General features: G+C 32.8%; 1 protein-coding gene across 1 annotated transcript in view; it reads right to left on the bottom strand.

Annotated features, from left to right (window-relative positions):
- Positions 1 to 270: 270 nt before the first annotated feature.
- Positions 271 to 19,274, bottom strand: part of CAPZA2 (capping actin protein of muscle Z-line subunit alpha 2) — a 59,183-nt gene continuing 40,179 nt past the window's right edge. Inside the window, exons 4-10 of the mRNA XM_032870858.1 lie at positions 18,618 to 18,681; positions 14,097 to 14,303; positions 12,442 to 12,521; positions 8,827 to 8,905; positions 6,594 to 6,665; positions 2,147 to 2,209; positions 271 to 1,290 (exon numbers count right to left, since the gene is read on the bottom strand). Of these exons, the coding sequence (XP_032726749.1) occupies positions 1,150 to 1,290; positions 2,147 to 2,209; positions 6,594 to 6,665; positions 8,827 to 8,905; positions 12,442 to 12,521; positions 14,097 to 14,303; positions 18,618 to 18,681 (706 nt within the window). The 3' untranslated portion in view covers positions 271 to 1,149. The remainder of the gene's footprint in view (positions 1,291 to 2,146; positions 2,210 to 6,593; positions 6,666 to 8,826; positions 8,906 to 12,441; positions 12,522 to 14,096; positions 14,304 to 18,617; positions 18,682 to 19,274) is intronic.

The raw sequence follows: 19,274 nt of genomic DNA on the forward strand, positions 1-19,274 counted from the left end.
CTCGACCGAATGAAACCATAAATCTACCCCACTCTCTACAGTAAATATTAACATTCACCACAGGTTTAAAATTCCTGTAGCATCAGTAAATCTAAATTTTAAAATATTACAAACATGCTTATGATGCACAGGAAGATGGAAAAATTTAGACTGTAATGCACACCATATGTACTCCCAGCTTTTCTAATTTACAACCAGTTAAGAATCACAATATCCAAAGAAAGTATTTTAAAATAGTATGACTCATTGATAAGTGATATCTACTCAGATAAATAGGAAAATTTTCATTTTAATGTCACATTGAATTTCAGTACTTTTCAATCCAAGAAAAGAAATAAACTGAGACATGGTCATGAGTTCAGGATTATATATATTACAATTTGCCTTGTTATAATACATTTGTGGCTTTATGATAAAAATAACTCAGGGACATATGGAGTTCAAGCTAATTTGCGTAACTGTCACAAGAAAAAAAGCATTAAATGCATTTCTGAAATAAGTATTTTCATTTAATTTCAGAATCTCAAAACAGCATTAGACCTTGGCCTTGTTTTAAAAAAGTTTAGTTAAACACTAAGCTAGCTAAATAACCTTCTTGAAAGGTTCAAAACACAATTGATATAGAAAATGCTTTCCCTCTAATCTTGATCTTACATAAATGGTAGAGGTGAGGGGGAAAAAGGTAGACAATTTCTTTAGCAGCATATATGGCTAAATCCATCAACCACCTTAAACTAGAATGTCCATTATTGACGCTATTAAAAAGAACTGGGCAAATACCCAAAGTTACCCACTTCATAAACCAAAAGACAACAATTTTAGGGTTATGATAAGTAAAATATTTTTGAAACACTTCAAAAACTTTTAACATTAACCTAGAGGAATCATCTCTTAATTATAAGAAAGAAAAGTATAACAGAAAGTAAAAGACATTTAAACTAAACTGATTTTCAATCCTCTTTGAAGAAAAGAAATGAAAAATAATGGTTGATTAGCTAAGCTTTGTGCTCTAACCAAACTAATTAATTACAGTGATTTTAAATGGCAACAGCCCATCTGACTGGGTAGCTTGACAGTTCTGAATACTTTTGCAATGATTTTTTTTTAAACGCAAAGACATTAAAATGATCCGGTCATGCAATGTTCATCTTATGCATTCTGCATCTCTTTGCCAATCTTGTAGCTAAGGATCTTGTTCCAATCAATCTTAGTGCGTGTAACTGGCAACTGTCGACGTAAGGCTTTGAAAGTAGTGTCCGACATTGTCTGATAATTCTCACTGATGGCGGTCTATGAAAAACAGTAGTTAAAAGTTTAAAGAAATAAAAGAAACAGAAAAATTTATAAAGCACACAGATGTTTTAGAAAAACCTTTATTTAAGCAGCCTATTTCAGTTTTTAAATAGTCAAAAAAAAAAAAAGTCAAATAAAAACCCCAATGTGGTTTTAAAAGCTGTTTAAAAGCAACTAAAAGAGGGTCATCTGGGTGGCTCAGTCAGTTAAGTGTCGGACTCTTGATCTTGGCTCAGGTCTGGATTTCACAGTTGTGAGGTCAAGAGTCACATGCTCTACTGACTTAGCCAGCCAGGTGCCCCTAAAAGAAAAAGCCTATAATCATTTTGAATAATTAAATTTAATGAAATGAAACTGCAAATTAGATTTAATATTTGTATATTCTCATTTTGGGTCAATTTTACTATTTCACACTCAGAATAATTTTATATATTATTATTTGCAAGGAGAAGAAATATGGCTAATCCACAAATTAAATATGTAAGTTCAAGAGTATAGTTTAGAAGCTGATAAAAATAAGAATATAAAGTGAAGTAAGATCTAAACAGATTGCACATAATCTAAATAATACTTTGGGAATTACTTCATAAATTAAAATTTCCAATCAAGAACAAAATAACCATTTAAAATCTTGCATATTATGACTAACACTCAAAAATTACAGTTGGCTAAAACAGAGTTTTGGCCATTTTCATAAGTCTGTCACTGAATTAAAAACAAGCAAATTAAAAAATATAAGACTGTTTTATTATAGTGAAACAAATGAAACAATTTAGGCTCATAAATGAAATTAAAATTTCAGTGCCATTGGTTAAAGCAAATATAAATTATGTAGTGCTTTTAAAAAACATACCTGGTATTCATTTTCTGCAGCTTCTACAATCTTTATAAATTCTTTTGCTGTTTGCACCTCATTCTGAATGAAAAACAAAACCAAACGTAAGTGGTAATTTAAAATTATACCACTATTTAAGTTTTCCATTTTTTTAAGTATAATTGACACACAAATTTGCAGTAGTTTCTGCTGTACAACATCGTGATTTAACAAGTTTAGACATTATGTTATGCTCACAAGTAACTACCATCTGTCACCATACAGTGCTAATATAGAATCATTGATTATATTTCTCATTTTATTCCCATGACTTAGTCATTCCGTAACTAGAAGACTAGTTTCCACACACCTTCACCATTTTGCCCTTCCCCCACCTCCACTCTCTCTGGTAACCATTAGTTTGTTCTCTATATTAGTATCTTTTTGTTTATTCATTTGTTTCTTAATTCCACAAATGAGTGAAATCATATGGTAACTCACTTTCTCGTCTGTCTTATTTCACTAAATGTAATATCCTCTAGGTCCAACCATATTGTCATACATAACACAATCTCGTCCTTTTTTATGGCTGTATAATATTCCATTGTACGTAGAGTCCCCTGATCTTCCTTATCCATTCGTCTATTGGGGGATACTTAAGTTGCTTCCATATTTTGTTTACTGTAAACAATGTTGCAATAAACATTCCTATATCTTTTCCAATTAGTGTTTCATTCTCTTTGGGTAAATATCCAGAAGTGGAATTATTGAATCATATGGTATTTCTATTTTTAATTTTTTGAGGAACTGCCATGCCATTTTCCACAGTGGCTATAGTAGTTTGCATTCCTACCAACATTGCATGAAGGTTCCTTTTCCTTCACATCCTTGCCAACACTATTTGTCTTTTTGATTTTAGCCATCCTGACAGGTGAAAGGTGATGATGTATCATTGTGATACTGGTTTGCACTTCCCTGATGATTAGTGATGTTGAGCACCTCTTCATGTCTGTTGGCTATCTGTATGTCTTCTTCAAAAAGGATGTCTATTCAGGTCCTCTGCCTATTTTTTAATTGGACTGTTTATTTTTTGGGTGTTGAGTAGTCTAAGTTGTTTTTTTTTTTAAGATTTTACTTTTTTATTGACAGAGAGAACACTAGCAGGGGGAGCAGCAGGCCAAGGGAGAGGGAGAAGCAGGCTCCTCGCTGAGGAGGAAAGCCCAGCATGGGGCTCCTGGGATCATGACCTGAGCTGAAGGCAGATGCTTAACCTACTGAACCACCCAGGTGCACCTGTCTAAGTTCTTTATATATTTTGGATATTAACCCCTAATCAAATACATCATTTGCAAATATCTTCTGCCACTTAAGAAGTTGCCTTTTTGTTTTGTTGATGGTTTCCTTCACTGTACAAAAGCTTTTTATCAGATGTAGTCCCAACAGTTTATTTTTGCTTTTGTTTCCCTTGCCTTAGGAGAGACATACTTTGAAAAATGTTACTAATGCCAAGGTCAAAAAAATTACTGTGTTCTCTTCTCTTCTAGGATTTTGATGGTTTTAGGATTCATATTTAGGTCTTCAATCCATTTTGAGTTTACTTTTGTGTACACCATTATTATTTTTAAGTAGGTATGTCAATATATGTAGAGTTACTGCTTTACTATAGTTTAATAAGTAACACAGAAATTATAACAAAGTGAAAATATTGTAGGATCAGTTACTCTACGTCCAAGGGAAACTAGGCAGAAGTATTTTGAAAGTCTGCAGAATGAGCCTGGTTTCACTGTTTAGGGAAAGCAAAGTATTAATAATACATATTGATGAGAAACTCAATTATAACATTTAACATGAATTTGACAATCTTTACAGGTAAGAAGTTAGTCATAAATTTCTAATTAATGACTGTATCTAAATATTAAATATGTACTCAACAGTATTTACCACCATAATAATACAATTTTAAAACATTAGGAAGAGCTTATTTTATTTATTTATTTTTTTAAGATTTTATTTATTTATTTGACAGAGAGAGAGATCCCAAGCAGGCAGTGAGGCAGGCAGAGAGAGGGGGAAGCAGGCTCCCCACTGAGGAGAGAGCCTCATGAGGGGCTCAATCTCAGGACCCTGAGATCATGACCCAAGCCAAAGGCAGAGGCTTAACCCACTGAGCCACCCAGGCACCCCAGGAAAAGCTTATTTTAAAGTTTAAGGTGAATTTACTGTAGTGTTTAAATATTTTCTGGAAAATTTTTAACATTCCAATATATGAGTTTCTTTGCTTTTTTCCTAACAGCAAAAAAGTTAACAGTGTTAATAAAAAATTCTCTAATATCTTACTTTATGTATGTCTTATATATTTACACATATGTATTTATATTTCTATTATATGTGCATTTTTTTCTGTCCAAAAACAGTTAAAGAAAAAGAGAGAAAAGAAAAGAAAATCTTGCAAAATAAACTAAAACATTCATTTCTAAAAAGCAGCATAAAAGGTGTATTGGTCAAGTTTAATTACTATAACCACCTCGCAACAACTCCACAGTCTGTAACTTTGAGGACAACTGTTTTTTAGGAAGAATCTTTGCTGAGTGTCAAACTAAAGAATATAGTACCAAGTACTCTGTTATGCAAAAGTTACATGTATGGACATGATAAAGAACAATACCAAACACAGTGTCTCATGGAAAACCAGACCTTAGTTTCTTTTACTGGCAAATTTTGCAAGTAGAGTACCATTTAGCATAAATGCAGAAGTCACTTAAAGGCTAGTGAAACACTTTCTTAAATACCAGCTCTCCTCTCTTCCCAGGTAGCAACTGGCCTTACACATTCAACATGTTTCTTAATGTTAAATCAAATGCTTTCTTAAATTAAAAATTAACTCTTCTTTGTATCTGTAGGTTAGCTAATTTTGTATATTAGTAGTTGATGTTTATAATATATTGGCATTTTTAGGTCTGCGACACAAAAGTTTAGAGGAAAATATAATATTATTAATATCACTGGGGCAAAAAAAAATCCCACAAAGAAAGAGCTGCATGTGTAATGGAAAGAATGTGTGAGAGAACTACGTGGGGAAATAAAATCAAGTTCAAATTTCATGAATTTGAAAGTTGAACTTCAGAAAAACTTCATTCAAATCATAATCCAGATAGAGGGGAAAAACACAATAGAGTTTAAAAGTTGAGTAACAGAATCGAAGGCCTAAATTTAAGAGCTAAAACTATAAAGTTCTTATTAAAAAAACCCTGGAGTAAATCTTCATGACCCTGGGATAGGGAATGGTTTCTATTAATACACCAAAAGCACAAATAACAACAACAATAAAAAAAATAAATTGGGACTACATCCAAAGTAAAATCTCTTGTTCTTCAAATGATAACAATCAAGAAAGTAAAACAACACACAGAATGGGAGAAAATATTTGCAAATCCTGTATCTGATACAGGACTTGTATTCGAAACATATAAGTAACAATTACAACTCAACAATAAAAACACAAATAACCAATTAAGAAATAGACGAAGGATCTGAATAGACATTTTCCCGAGGAAGATATACAAATAACCAGTAATACATGAAAAGATGCTCAACATCATTATCCACCAGGAAAATGTAAATAAAAACCACAATAAGATACCTCTTTATACCAAGCAGGATGGCTAACATGGAAAAAGAGCCCTCGTAGACAAGTGATGGAAATGTAAAATGGAACAGGCACTCTGGAATAGTCTGGCAAAAGTTCTTCAAAAGGTTGAACACAGAACTATATATAACCCAGCAATTCCACCGCCACCAAAGAAAAATTAAAACAGAAAAATGAAAACAAACGTCTCCACAAAAAATAGTACACAAGAATTCAAAGCAGCAAAAAGTAAAAAACAACACGAATGTCAATCCAACTGATAAATGGATAAATGCAATGTGGTATATGGAATATTATTTTGGAATAAAAAGGAATGAAGTACTAATATATCCTCCAACACTGATAAACATTAAAAACATCATGCTAAGTGAAAAAAAGTCTCAAAAGACCACATATTATAGGATTCCATTTATATGAAATGTCCAGAATAAACAAATCCATAGAGTTAAAAGGTAAATTCATAATTGCCTAGGGCTGAGGAAGGTTTTGGGGAAAAGCTGATGAGGGAGACAGATGGGGAGTGACTGCTAATGGGTACAGGGTTTCTGGAAGACAAAAACATTCGAAATTAGATTGTGGTGATTATACAGTCTTGTGAATAGTCTAAAAAGCACGGACAGAATTTTATACTTTAAATGGGCGAATTGAATGGTATGTGAATTATACCAATAAAGCTGCTGAAAAAAGTTATATACAGACTTCCAGTTAACTTACCATCTTTAATCTATTTGAGAACACTTTAATCTAAAGCAGAAATATTACTTAAAATGTTAATTTCAAAACTGTTCTGGTTTTATAGAAGTTATTAGGTTGTTGAAATTTTATTTTGAAATTACTTACAGACACTGTTAGGGAATCTTGTATATCTTTATGACTCACTAACTGAACATTACCATCTTCATAATAATGAACCTATTAGAAAAAGAAATTACAGAAACCACACATTATAGGAATCATCAAGATAGATCTTCACGGCTTCAACAACACATCAGTGCAAATGACTACCAATTTCAGCTCTAAACCTAGACTTCTCTGCTGAGCTCCTGACCTTTCAAACTCCAGGATAACTCTTTCTGTCCTCAGTCTAGTGAGGAGATTAATTTACAGTTCCTGTAATGACTGAGGCAAGCCCTCCACTGACCTGACTCTGGACATTTCTACCTAATAGATATTCTACTGATAACTAAACTCAAGATTTCCAAAACTGAGCACACCATATTCCCTCCCAAATATCATTCCTCTTTTGTGCATTTCCACCAACCATTTAATTCCTCAAAATTCAGACACGAGTTTATTCAATAAGCATTAGCTGAATGATTACACGCCTGCTACTACAGAAGGTTCTAGGGATGCACAGCTTTTAAAAAAGATTCCTTGGCCTTACTTTTCAATACAACACAATAAGAGGTATGTACAAAGTACATAGAGAGTCTTGGGACACTGAGAGTCTTGAGACTCTCTGAGATTTAAGAAAGGATTTCAGAAAAGAGGTAACAAGACTTGGGTTCAGCAATATAAGTATGACAACAATTAAACCAGGGAAGATAATGCAACTGAGCTAAGAGAACAGCATACTGTAGAAAGGCTTGGAGGTCCTTATGGTTGGAATGTGTATGAGACTGGGGAGCGAGAAGAGTGACTGGAGAAGTAGGTAAAGACAAATCAGTTTGGGCCTTGTGTGCCATGCAAACATGTCTGGCCTATCTAGTAAGTGAGAGTGGTCTTACGAAATAATATATCCAGATTTAAATTTTTAGAAGTCATCTTTATGACGATGGCAATGTGAAAAATAGATTGGGGGATGGCAAAGAGTCCAGATATTCAATAAAATAACAATTATATGCTAGGCATCATGCTAAGTGATGGAGACAGAGCTGTGAATCAGACAATCCCAGCTCTCAATAAGCTTTGGCTCAACAGAAGCACAATTTTAGAAATTATCCAGGTGAAAGCTATTGAGACCCAAATGAAGGAAAGACTAATTCAACAGGAATGGTCATCATTCATCAAGCACTTCATGTCTGACTCTGTTCCAACCATTCTGCCCATATCAACCAATCTTCAAACAACCATATAAGCTTTCTACTGCTGTTTTCTTTTTTAGATTCATGAGGAAACAAGCAAAAACAGCTAATATTAAATGTAATATAAAATATATAATATAATATAAATATAAATATAAATATAAATATAAATATAAATTTGTGGTCATACAAATAAGAACAGACAGATCTGGGATTCAAACTCAGGCAGCCTGCTTTCAAAACCCACACTCTTAGCCTCTATTCTCTATCCCCTAATGGATATGTCATAACAAGACATAAAAACAACAGGATAAAGACTAGAAATGTATAGTGGAGTCAAATGACAAAGCAGCTGTATCTGATCCATCTTTATTCCTTTATGGCTTTTAGCACAATACCTTTCATGATAGTTAATGAAATATACTGAATAAGTAAGTGAACCAGTATAGAAAAAGACCAGTCAGTCTTTAACTTGTTTAGTAATATTTATATTCAAATACTTCTTATTTATCAAATGTTCTTCTATATAAACATTTGAGTTTATATTAAATGAGTCAAAGAATTAAATTATGGTGGGTTTCTTATAAGAAAACAAATATGAGTACAGAAGATACTTAAAGGATAAATGTCATATCTACATTTTTAATATATACACACAATAAATATATACTTATATATCTATATGCACATACATAAATATTATACCTCACCCAATTCCACCCAATTCAGGAGACAGAAGAGCACAACTCAAACTCAGAGGCTGCTTGGAGGAACAAACTGTCTGAAGAGCAGACCAAATGGCAGCATCTAATTTTAGCTGTGTTTTTAGAATCCCTAAGCTCTCCTTGCATATTTCTGACGACTAGGGAATGAACTGCAAGGTTATTTGAAAGATGAAATCAACACTACTTGTTTTCCCCAATACCTCAAAACAAAGATCTAGAAAAGAAATTTCTATTGTGTACTTAGAAAAAGTAAATTTATGAATTAGTTGTTTCTCTGTTCAGAATCATCTAGAGAGCGGTAAACAATTTCTTTTTATTTCATACCTGAATTTTCAAGATGCCAACCACCTGAGTGGTTGAAGGGGTGATTGTAAACTTCCACTCTGACCTCCAACGACCATTCCTTAAAAATAAAAACAGCAGCTGTAAATAAGGTAAGGAAAATAATTTGAATAAATTTTAAGTTCCAGATTTAAATTTAATGCTACAATATGAGAGTGTGGGGGATGGATGCTGGATATTCATTTTTAAATCACTGAAATATTTAAAAGAATCAAAGGGTTAAGTTCAGTTATGAGCTACATTTAATCTTCATCCTACTGATAAGAAAGGACATGTACAATGGATACAACTAAAGAATTCTAAAGCTAAGGCTTAAAATACAGATCAAAACTAAATTATATAAGCTACTTTTTGGGGAAAAATTTTAAGCTACTTCTTCACAACTGACATACTTATGCTTTAATTAACAGTAAACTGAATAAAGAGGTGAAGGGGAATGGGAGATCCAGGCTTCCAGTTATGGAATTAATAAGGCAATAAAGGGATAAAAATACGGAATATAGTTAAAAGTATGTAATAACGTTGTTTGGTGACAGATGGTAGCTATATCTGTGGTGAGCACAGCATAACCACAAACTTGTCACATCATTATATTACACACCTCAAACTAGTGTAACCTTATGTGTCCAGTATACTTCAATTAAAAAAAAGAGTAAACAGAACAAATGTTCAGATTGCCAGGGGCTTTCACAAATACAGTCAATGCAGTCTGACAGCCACTGAAGAGCACAAAGTACCAAATATATTTTAAAAGAATGGGTAATAATACAATATTTTAAAGGTTTTGATATCTGCAAAGAGGCTTTATATAAGGAGTTGTAAGTGTCAGAAATTTTCTTCTGTTCCAGTTTAGGATTAAACTTCCACATAAAAGGCATATCCTCCTCTCACTTAAAATGGCTTTTGGTATGCAAATTAAACACATATTAATGGTAGGAAATTGTGACATTACAAACAAGCATCCAATATGTTATTCATTTTTGCCTCCCAGATAATGAATTTTATCCTTTTTTTTGCCTTTTCATGTCTATCCCTAGTAGCTTTCCTTCTACCCCTAGTAGCTCTTTTTTTTTTTTTTTTTAACTTTATTTATTTATTTGACAGACAGAAATCACAGGTAGGCAGAGAGGCAGACAGAGAGAGAGGAAGGGAAGCAGGCTCCCTGCTGAGCAGAGAGCCCAATACGGGGCTTGATCCCACACTGGGATCATGACCTGAGCTGAAGGCAGAGGCTTAACCCACTGACCCACCCAGGCGCCCCATACCCCTAGTAGCTCTTTGTATGCTAAACACATATTCTGAAATTCAGGTTTATACCTGTTAGGTTTTTTTTGAATAGTAGCATATGTTTCTGAAATAGTCACAGAGTTAGAATGGATCACTGTACTGGCTTTGCTATAAAATTACTTCTGGGTTCCTTGTAATATTCTGGCAATCTGCCCAATCATGAAAATCCACAGAACGAGAGTACTCATATCTAAAGTTAACACTTAACATGCGAAAAGTACTCTCATTAGAACAATGCGTATGATCTACAAAATAAGAGAATTTTATACCATGCCTTGATTTTGAGGGACATCCAAAATTATCCGTAAGTAGCTCAGCTGGACAAAGAACTTAGGTCTATTTATTTTTATTTCATGATTCTGAAAGAAGTAATTCCTTTTATTTAGGTATTAGTATTGAGCACTATTAAGTTCTAAGCATATACACTTCTGATTTATTATGACAATATGCATATATAAACACTGATTACAAAAAGAAAAAAAGGAATTCTAAATTGAGTAATGGTACCAATTTAAGAACTATTTCAAAAAATCCTTCCATAGGCATTACTACTATACAGTAATGGTAAATGATGCTGAGTCATAGCCTTTTATCAATGGAGTATGTTATCAGTGGAGTCGAGATATACTAGCTTTTATTTATATTCTTTCTTTCTCTTCTATTAACACTGTAATTACAAATGTGTATTATTCCCTAGACATTAGGCAAAGAGTAGAGCCCAAGAAGAGAATGTCCTAGTGAAATCTATTAAATGTCCATGACTATTATCTTTTGATTTTAATTCTATCTGTATTTTAGGTGCACTGAAGTATATTTCTTTGTACCAAAATATTTAGATTTTACTGAGATTATTGTGATATGTGATGTCTACCACTCTGAATGTCATTTAGAATTTATCTTCTTTAAAGAGTGGAAGTCACTTTTAACTTCCATGATACAATGTTCACTGTGGTAGTTTAGGAGAAAAATTCAGAAATGGGAAGCAAATTAGTAAGAACAGAGAACTCAAAAACACCATCTTCATTTTACATATGCTAAAGCTCAAACTGTTTTTCAAAACTGATTAGTAAATTCACTATAACATCTCTAAATATATATTGAAATAAAACTTAGCAACAAGAATTTTCCTTTAATAGTTCAACTCAACAAGATTTTATGATTACCTATCTTGGCACAAATTGCATAAATTAATAGATTTATTTCTTTAGGATACTGGTAGGTTACTGCTACAAGATTTTATGCTTAGAATGGAGAAACTACACTTTTATTAACTTTATATACCAGAATCTTTAGGGAACTGCAGCTTGTCATTAAAGCATACATTAACATATAGAATTGACTTTCCTTCAGTGATAATGGATTGCATTTCTCCAAATGTTCTTGGTTAACCTTGTAACTTTGCATTTATTTCTAAGATGGTTAACAGTGGAGCAATCTTGGGCCATGAACCAAATTAGTCCACAGAGGTTATTGATACATCCTACTTTACCCTCAAGAGCACAACCAACCAACTTGGCTAAACAACTCAAATATTATGATTACTCTTATTCTGATGATCTTAGCATGTATTAACAAAAAAGGAGGATAAAGGTAAAGATTTCATTCAATTTTGAATTTATAAAGTCTTGTAGAACCTCAGAATTTTATAAAGAAGGTGTCTCAGAAACAGTCTTGTCTAAAAATACAAAGGCTCAACAATTTGTCAAAAGTCCAAGATTAACACAGCAAGTCATGCTTTAAGAGACTGGACTTTTATAAAGAATAATCAATGAATTTGATTATAAGAATATAATTTAATTACAATGAAATTATGATCGTAATCTGCCTCACTGTATAAAAGAGTCATTAATTTCTTACATTGGCCAGCCAAGCACAAAAAAATTCGCATGTAAACATCTACTTCAGAGCCCCCAAAGTTCACCAGAAAAATCACTGTTCTTTCCCTTTATAATTACCTCTGTCCTCTTCTCCCATTAAGTCTCAGTCAGGAACAATCCATTCTCAAAATGAGCATATGGGCCTGCCAACTGGTCTGCTTACAGGCACAAATGTTCCCTTAGGATGTTGCTTGCAAGTCTCTAAAAACACTCGATGCAATCCCACGCTCTTATTCACTGTCAATGGATTTACCGCTACCTTTAAATAATATGCTGATTATGGAGTAAATAGCTTTCTTATATCAAAAGTCTCAAGATTCATGTTTAGATTGTACTTAGGCATACACAAACAAGGTACAGGTCCAACCAATAAAACAAGGACTACAAAGGATATAAATGTCAAAATTCCCCAAAATATAAAATTTTAACTTACCAAAAGTTTTTTGCTTGGAACTGATGGCTTTCTATGCATGCAATAATGGTTTGCTGTCCATCTATTTTTTTACCATATACCTTAATGGCAAAGAAAATAAAGAGAAGTGTGAATTCAGGGCCACAGAATGTTCAGCTTTAAACATCTGGACACACACACAAAAAAATTGTAGAGCACTTTGGTAGGAACATAGAGAAGAATACAGAGTACGTCATCATTCTAGTATAGTATCTAGAAAAACAAGTACTCAAACATGTACACCTATCATCACAAATTCTTGGTGGATCATAAAAAAAGCACAAAATTTATAAAGTAAAACTCATTACTATACTTTAAAAATATTCACAAACATCCTAGACATACTATACTTTTCATTCCAAATACAGGTATCACAAGAAGTGTAGACAATTCATTTTAAACATGCAGATACCAATCTGGCTGTTTCCACACAAACAAAAACTGGACCTACACTTTGACTATCATTGTTTCCTTCACAATCTTAGAGGCTGTTGTTTCTTTAGTCATTTTACAAAGTATCAGGAAAGAGGTGAGAAAATTAATTTACTTATAACCAAAAAGGTCCTAAGAGAATGCTTGCGATGGTATGATGTTGTTGTTTCACTTCTTGTTTACTGCTTTAAAAGTCATGGATAATCTGTACCTTTCAATCCCTCAGGAACAAATAAGGACTCTCTAACACAACGTACCTACCTATTCTTTAGTTATTCTTCCAAAATAATCCTAATCAACAAGGTTATTATTCAATGAATTTGTAAGTATTTTAGGTTATGCTGTAATTTTTCCTCAAATAATTACTGAGAGCTAGATAGTTAAGGGATTATATGAATTTTTGTCCTAATCAGAAAACCTCTGAGAGTTTTGAAATGGGATGCTACTGGTAATATTAGTAATTATGCTGGGACAGCAAATATAAACCAGGATATATGGTAATCTTAGGCTCCAGAGGTAGGCAAAAACCAGGTCCAAAAGGCTGTGAAAGCCATGTTCAGAAGCCTAGACTCTATCCTAAGTGCAATGGAAAATCTATGAATGATTTCTAGCATGGGATTTTCATGACCTGATCTATATTTCAAAAGATCTCTCTGGCTATAGAGAAGATCACAGAAACACAAACAAACTGGGAGGGGGTTAGGGGGATGGCTGTACCCTACCTAGGTACAAACAATCTTACAAAAAAAAAAAAAAAAGCACTTCCAATTTCTATATTTCATAAAGAAAATATAAAAACAGGTTAAACCTATGAAAGAATCACATTAAAAAAGAGACTTGATGATAAAACAGGCAAGGACATGATTCCACTTCCAAATAATTTAATTTGTTCTAAGATCTTGAAAGGAAGTTTGATCTAAACTTGAGATGAGTTATTAACGTGAGATTAAAGAATCTTATAGCATCATGCTCTAATCAATGTATGACGATTCCTACTTGGACTTAAGGTACAACCATTTTTCCATTCTGTGCCATCATAATGTATTTACTATTTAGAGTTTCTCAAAAAAACACTTAGAAGTATTTACTTCAAGAAAAAAAAACAATGGCAAGTTATGTCAGTTTTATAAGTTAGAGATTTCAGGAGATCGTAAGAAGTCATATTTACATAAGACAAAAGAAAAATATGCATATTGATGACTTACAGTGCAAACCCCATTTGGATAATGTTCTTTTACATAAGCTCGCAGAGCAGTTTCTACTGAAGTTCTCCATGACTCAACTGCATTTTCTGCTTCATATGGTCTTGGATCAGTTGCTTCCTTTCTTAAGTGATCAAATTTGAAACAGATTCTGTTTTTGGGATCCAAAAACTTTCCATTTCCCAAGTCACCATGTTCTGTTATCAATACCTTCAATGATGCAATGAATTTTGGGGAAAAAAAGTATTTAAAATAGCATTTAAGTACTGATATATATTAATATAAATTCACTTGAGTTTTGTCCTGAACACTGTAAAATAATTCTATTCCAAGCAATTGGTTTAACTATATGGCACAACTATAATAATTGAAATGAGGCTAGTCTTGTTCAGTGGATTTAATTTTCTCCCAATATAACTTCTGACTACTGAGTGAAAAGAATGCATCTTTTAATATACTGCTGGAGGGGCGCCTGGGTGGCTCAGTGGGTTAAGCTTCTGCCTTCGGCTCGGGTCATGATCTCAGGGTCCTCGGTTCGAGTCCCGCATCGGCTCCCTGCTTAGCAGGGGGGCCTGCTTCCCCAGCTCTCTCTCTCTGCCTGCCTCTCTGCCTACTTGTGATCTCTCTCTCTATATATTTCTGTCAAATAGATAAATAAATAAATCTTTAAAAAAAAACCAAAAAACAAACAAAAAAAACCCAAAAAACTTTAATATACTGCTGGAGTTTTGTTTTGTTACAACTATAAACTGTTTATTATTTCTATTACCAGTTTCCAGTTCTTGAAACTAAGGACTGGTGATAACCTTCAATGAGAACAGTTACAAGAACAACTTTAACCCAGAGAGAACACTCCTCCGTGTGTCCTATATTGTTCCTGGGACCACAATCTCATCTACTGTGAAGTGTCTGCTTGTTTTTATAATCTATTCATTGACAGCTGTTTTCAAATGACTTTCAAATTTTTAAACATGTAATTTATTCTTTTATGTACATTAAGTTGTACATGAATAAATGTGACATTCTGTGCTTTAAAATTTCCCCTCTTGTTCTTCCCTTGCAACTCTCCCAATCTTTGACTCCTTAACTATGTCACAACTTCCCCCTCTAATAAAAATCATGTACACATAGGATGTATCCTTCTAAATCATTTTCAGCCATACATTCCCACGTAGATAAATAAAAACATATCTATGTGAACATATACACACATACAGGGTTTTTTTGGTCACTGTTTTACCAGAATGGAATGAAAATGCACACATACACATATTTTTCGGCATTTGGCTTTTTTCAATACCAGCACCTTATAGAAATTCTTCAAAGTCAACTGGTAAACCTCTCACCATTCTTTTTAATGGCTGCATAATGTCCCATAAAGTGGGTATAACTTAATTTATTCTGCCATTCTATTACTGATGGACCATTTCTTTTATTTCCAGGCTGTTTTCTTTTAGGGGGAGGAATGGTACATTAAAAATGTTAAAATTCTGGGGGCGCCTGGGTGGCTCAGTAGGTTAAAGCCTCTGCCTTCAGCTCAGGTCGTGATCCTGGGGTCCTGGGATCGAGCCCCACGTTGGGCTCCCTGCCCAGTGGGGAGCCTGCTTCCCCCTCTCTCTCTGCCTGCCTCTCTGCCTACTTGCGATCTCTGTCAAATAAATAAATAAAATAAACTTTAAAATAAAAAAATGTTAAAATTCTGTACATATATTTTAACATGCTAATGATTTTATTTCCATCAGGTGCTTCCATCTCTCTTAAATATATTCCCAGCAGTGGGGACAGTAGGTAAAGGGTCTGTGTGTTTTTAATTTTTAATACATTTCAAAAAAATGGCTGTGACTTTCCACATTTTTATGAAAAGTATGTAAGATATATTCCCCTCACATTACCACCATCAATAGGAATATGATTCTTTTTTCAGTCTGATGGGTATAAAATATCTTATTACTTTCATTTTATTTCTCTGACTACTATTGACAGATCTAAGTATCTTTTTGTGTGTGGGCCACTTGTTTTTCTGTGAGTGAATATTCTTTAATATTTTTCATCTGTGGTTTTTTTTGGTTGTTTTCTCATTAATTTATAAGAGTCCCTTATTTAAGGTATCTGTTTCATTTTATGGTTAAAATAATTATTATGCAGCAGAATGTCTATCTTTTCTTCTATAGTTTCTGGGTTTCCAGACTTACTTAAAATAGTCTCCCTGCCCTAGTATTGTACATATAGACTCTTTCAAAATTTCAGTCATTTTACAAATTTTTAATCCACCTATAATTTATTTCTGTATGTTTTAGGAGACAGAGGTTCAAATTAACCTTCCTCTTAACAGAAACCAGTTGTGCCAATCTTTTATTATATGCCTATCTAAAATTATAACCTTGTCATGCATAAAAATTTTCATATATTTTGGGATTAAATTCTGGTTCTATATGCTGCTGTACTGATTTATTTGTCTACTATATATAAAACCATCCTGATTTGACTTTACATTGCTTGTAAAGCATCTTCTGCTATCTGATAAAGGAATTCTCTTACCCATTCTTACTGCTCTTACATTATTTTTTCAAACATGTATTTTTTTTTGCACCAACTTAATGAACGTTTGACCAATTAAGAAAACTATTAGGATTCTAATCGAATTGCAATACATTTGTATTTTAATTTTTAAGTAATTTAACTTTCTATTTTCAAAATGGAATGTGGTATTGCCTCTCCATTGTTCACATCGTGTTTTGTGTTTTAAGAAGACAACCACCACTGTCTTCACATTCCTTTGCCTTTCTTGTTAAGATTATTCCTAGGTTAATGCATAGTTCAACCAATTAAAATGGAATTCCTCTCCCTCCAACCACTTCTAGAGTAAAGTACTTATTTTGCGCAACAGAGTATAGTTAATGAGTTTTGTATACTTACCTTAAATTCAGCCAGCCCACAAAATTGTATTAAATCTAGTAGTTTCTTTTGTTTGGGAGGTGATTATATAAATCATACAACCTAAGAGTTTTCTTTTCTTTTCTAAAGCTCTCATTCTCTTATTTGCTATACTTCCTTTAGGTGGGATACTAATAAGCAAACAAACCTGGCAAATTTTCTATTTTAACTATAATTATTTCAGTGTTTGTAGTCTATGATATTTACTGTGATTTTTGTTAAACAATCTACTATATTTAAGAGGTCTTCCTCTATCCTTAGATTACTCAGGTTTTTTGTAATAAGGACTAGCTGCTGGATTTTTCAAATTCCTTTTCACTGTCTATTGATGCATCATTAAGTTTTTCTCTTTGATTTGGTGATTAATAGATAAGACCAAAATATTGCCTTACATGGAACCACTCATGCATTCTTATAATAAATTCTATTTAGTCTTGATTTGTCATTCTTTTGATATATTCCAGGATTCTATTTTTTTAATATCTATTTAAAGTTTTTAAATCTATGGTCCATATGTGAGATTAGAGTTTGGTTTTTTTGTTTTATCTTTATTAGGTTTAAGTATTAATATTATGCTAGGTTCATAAATGAGTGGGGAGCTCCCCAACAAATATTCTTTTAGGGAAGTATTTTAAGAAAATAATGGTCAATGTGCCCAGAGGTATAAAGATTTACAATACAGCTTTGTTTACAGTTAAAGAAAAAGAAAGACTAAAAACACTAAAATCTCCCAAGAGAAGGAAAATAAATATAGGAGATTCATAAAACGAAACACTATACAGCTTCATATATATATGTGTGTATATATACACACATGCATGTCTACATATATATAAGCTTGTTTTCTCTGCAGTTATAAGTTATCTTCTGTCTAGGCTCTCTTTCCCCCTATAAATACAAGACTACGTATTATATAATGAATAATGCCAAATGCAAGCATTGACATGACTAGCCACTAAGAACTAATTGTTACAACTCTCTCATGTTCCACCTACCAGCTCCTTCTTCATATTGTTTTATATAAGTTGTGCTTCACGCAAGCACAATATGAATTAATATAATCACTGATTATTAATAACTCTAAACAAACAAACAAACAAAAACCAAAAAACCCCCCCAAAAAACACCAAAACTAGTGACCTTTGGTGGCTTTTCTTAGCTGAGCAATTCTAACTTTCACTTCGGAAAGAAAAGATTTAGTAATTACTAAATGCTAAGTTACTCACATGAAGAACTGTAGAATTCCAGAGCAACCAAAATATGATATAAATCTTACTAATATATATTCTAGATTTTGGATTAATATAGGATTGATTTTTTTTCCTATAAAAAACAAGAAAGTAGATTTAAAGCAATTATTTTCTAAAATCTTAAAAGAATTACATTTGAATACTTCTAAAAGGGACTTTCTGCTAGTAGTAGTATGGTCTCAACAAAAAACCCCAAATTTTCAATTACTTTGCCTGTAAGAGGCTATGATTAAAATGAACACTTTATCTTAAACATACCACTTCACAGTTCTTGCAGAATACATTAACCATTATAAATGAAACAAAGACAGGTCAGGTCCTGTGTTCATATGAAACATACCTGATCTTCATAACCTTCAATTTTTACTGGAGTAAACTGGTCCAAGTTATACTGTGCAAATGCACTAAAAAAGAAAAAGGCCAATTGTTTAAGATTACAAAACTCAAGCTTCTTAAAACAGCATGAATAATTCACTTGTCAATAAATCTCCTGCACTACATATGGCAAGTTTAATAAAATTATAATTCTCTATTACTGATCTTATATTAACTATAAATACTATACAGATATGGCTATTTTAAAAACTGCAGCCTTCAATGTTTAGCAAAAGAAAATTAAAACACTAAATATAATTTGTTTCACTCAATACCTTGAAAGTAAAGGTTAGCCATCTGTAAGATACATATCTAATTACTTGAGTATATACTGAGTACACAATATACCAGGAAATAGAGTAGGTTCTATGAGAGATGCAGAGAGTAATCAGACAGATCCTATGATAAGAGGACTTACAGTTGGGTAGGAGAGATAATAGACAAATATAACCATAACACAAAGTAGAAAGTACTATAAGACAATGACCAATAAAGAAAGCATCAAGGAGAATACACATTTTAAAAAATTCTATTCGTTGAGGCAAGGATAAGGAGTGCTTTAAGGGTGATTTCTTCAGGAATTTGACAATGAAAAATGGCCTTGAAATAATGAGTAGGCTCT

This window comes from Lontra canadensis, unplaced genomic scaffold (assembly GCF_010015895.1).
Source record: "Lontra canadensis isolate GAN:19392208 unplaced genomic scaffold, GSC_riverotter_1.0 scaffold2, whole genome shotgun sequence".
Taxonomy (NCBI): domain Eukaryota; kingdom Metazoa; phylum Chordata; class Mammalia; order Carnivora; family Mustelidae; genus Lontra; species Lontra canadensis.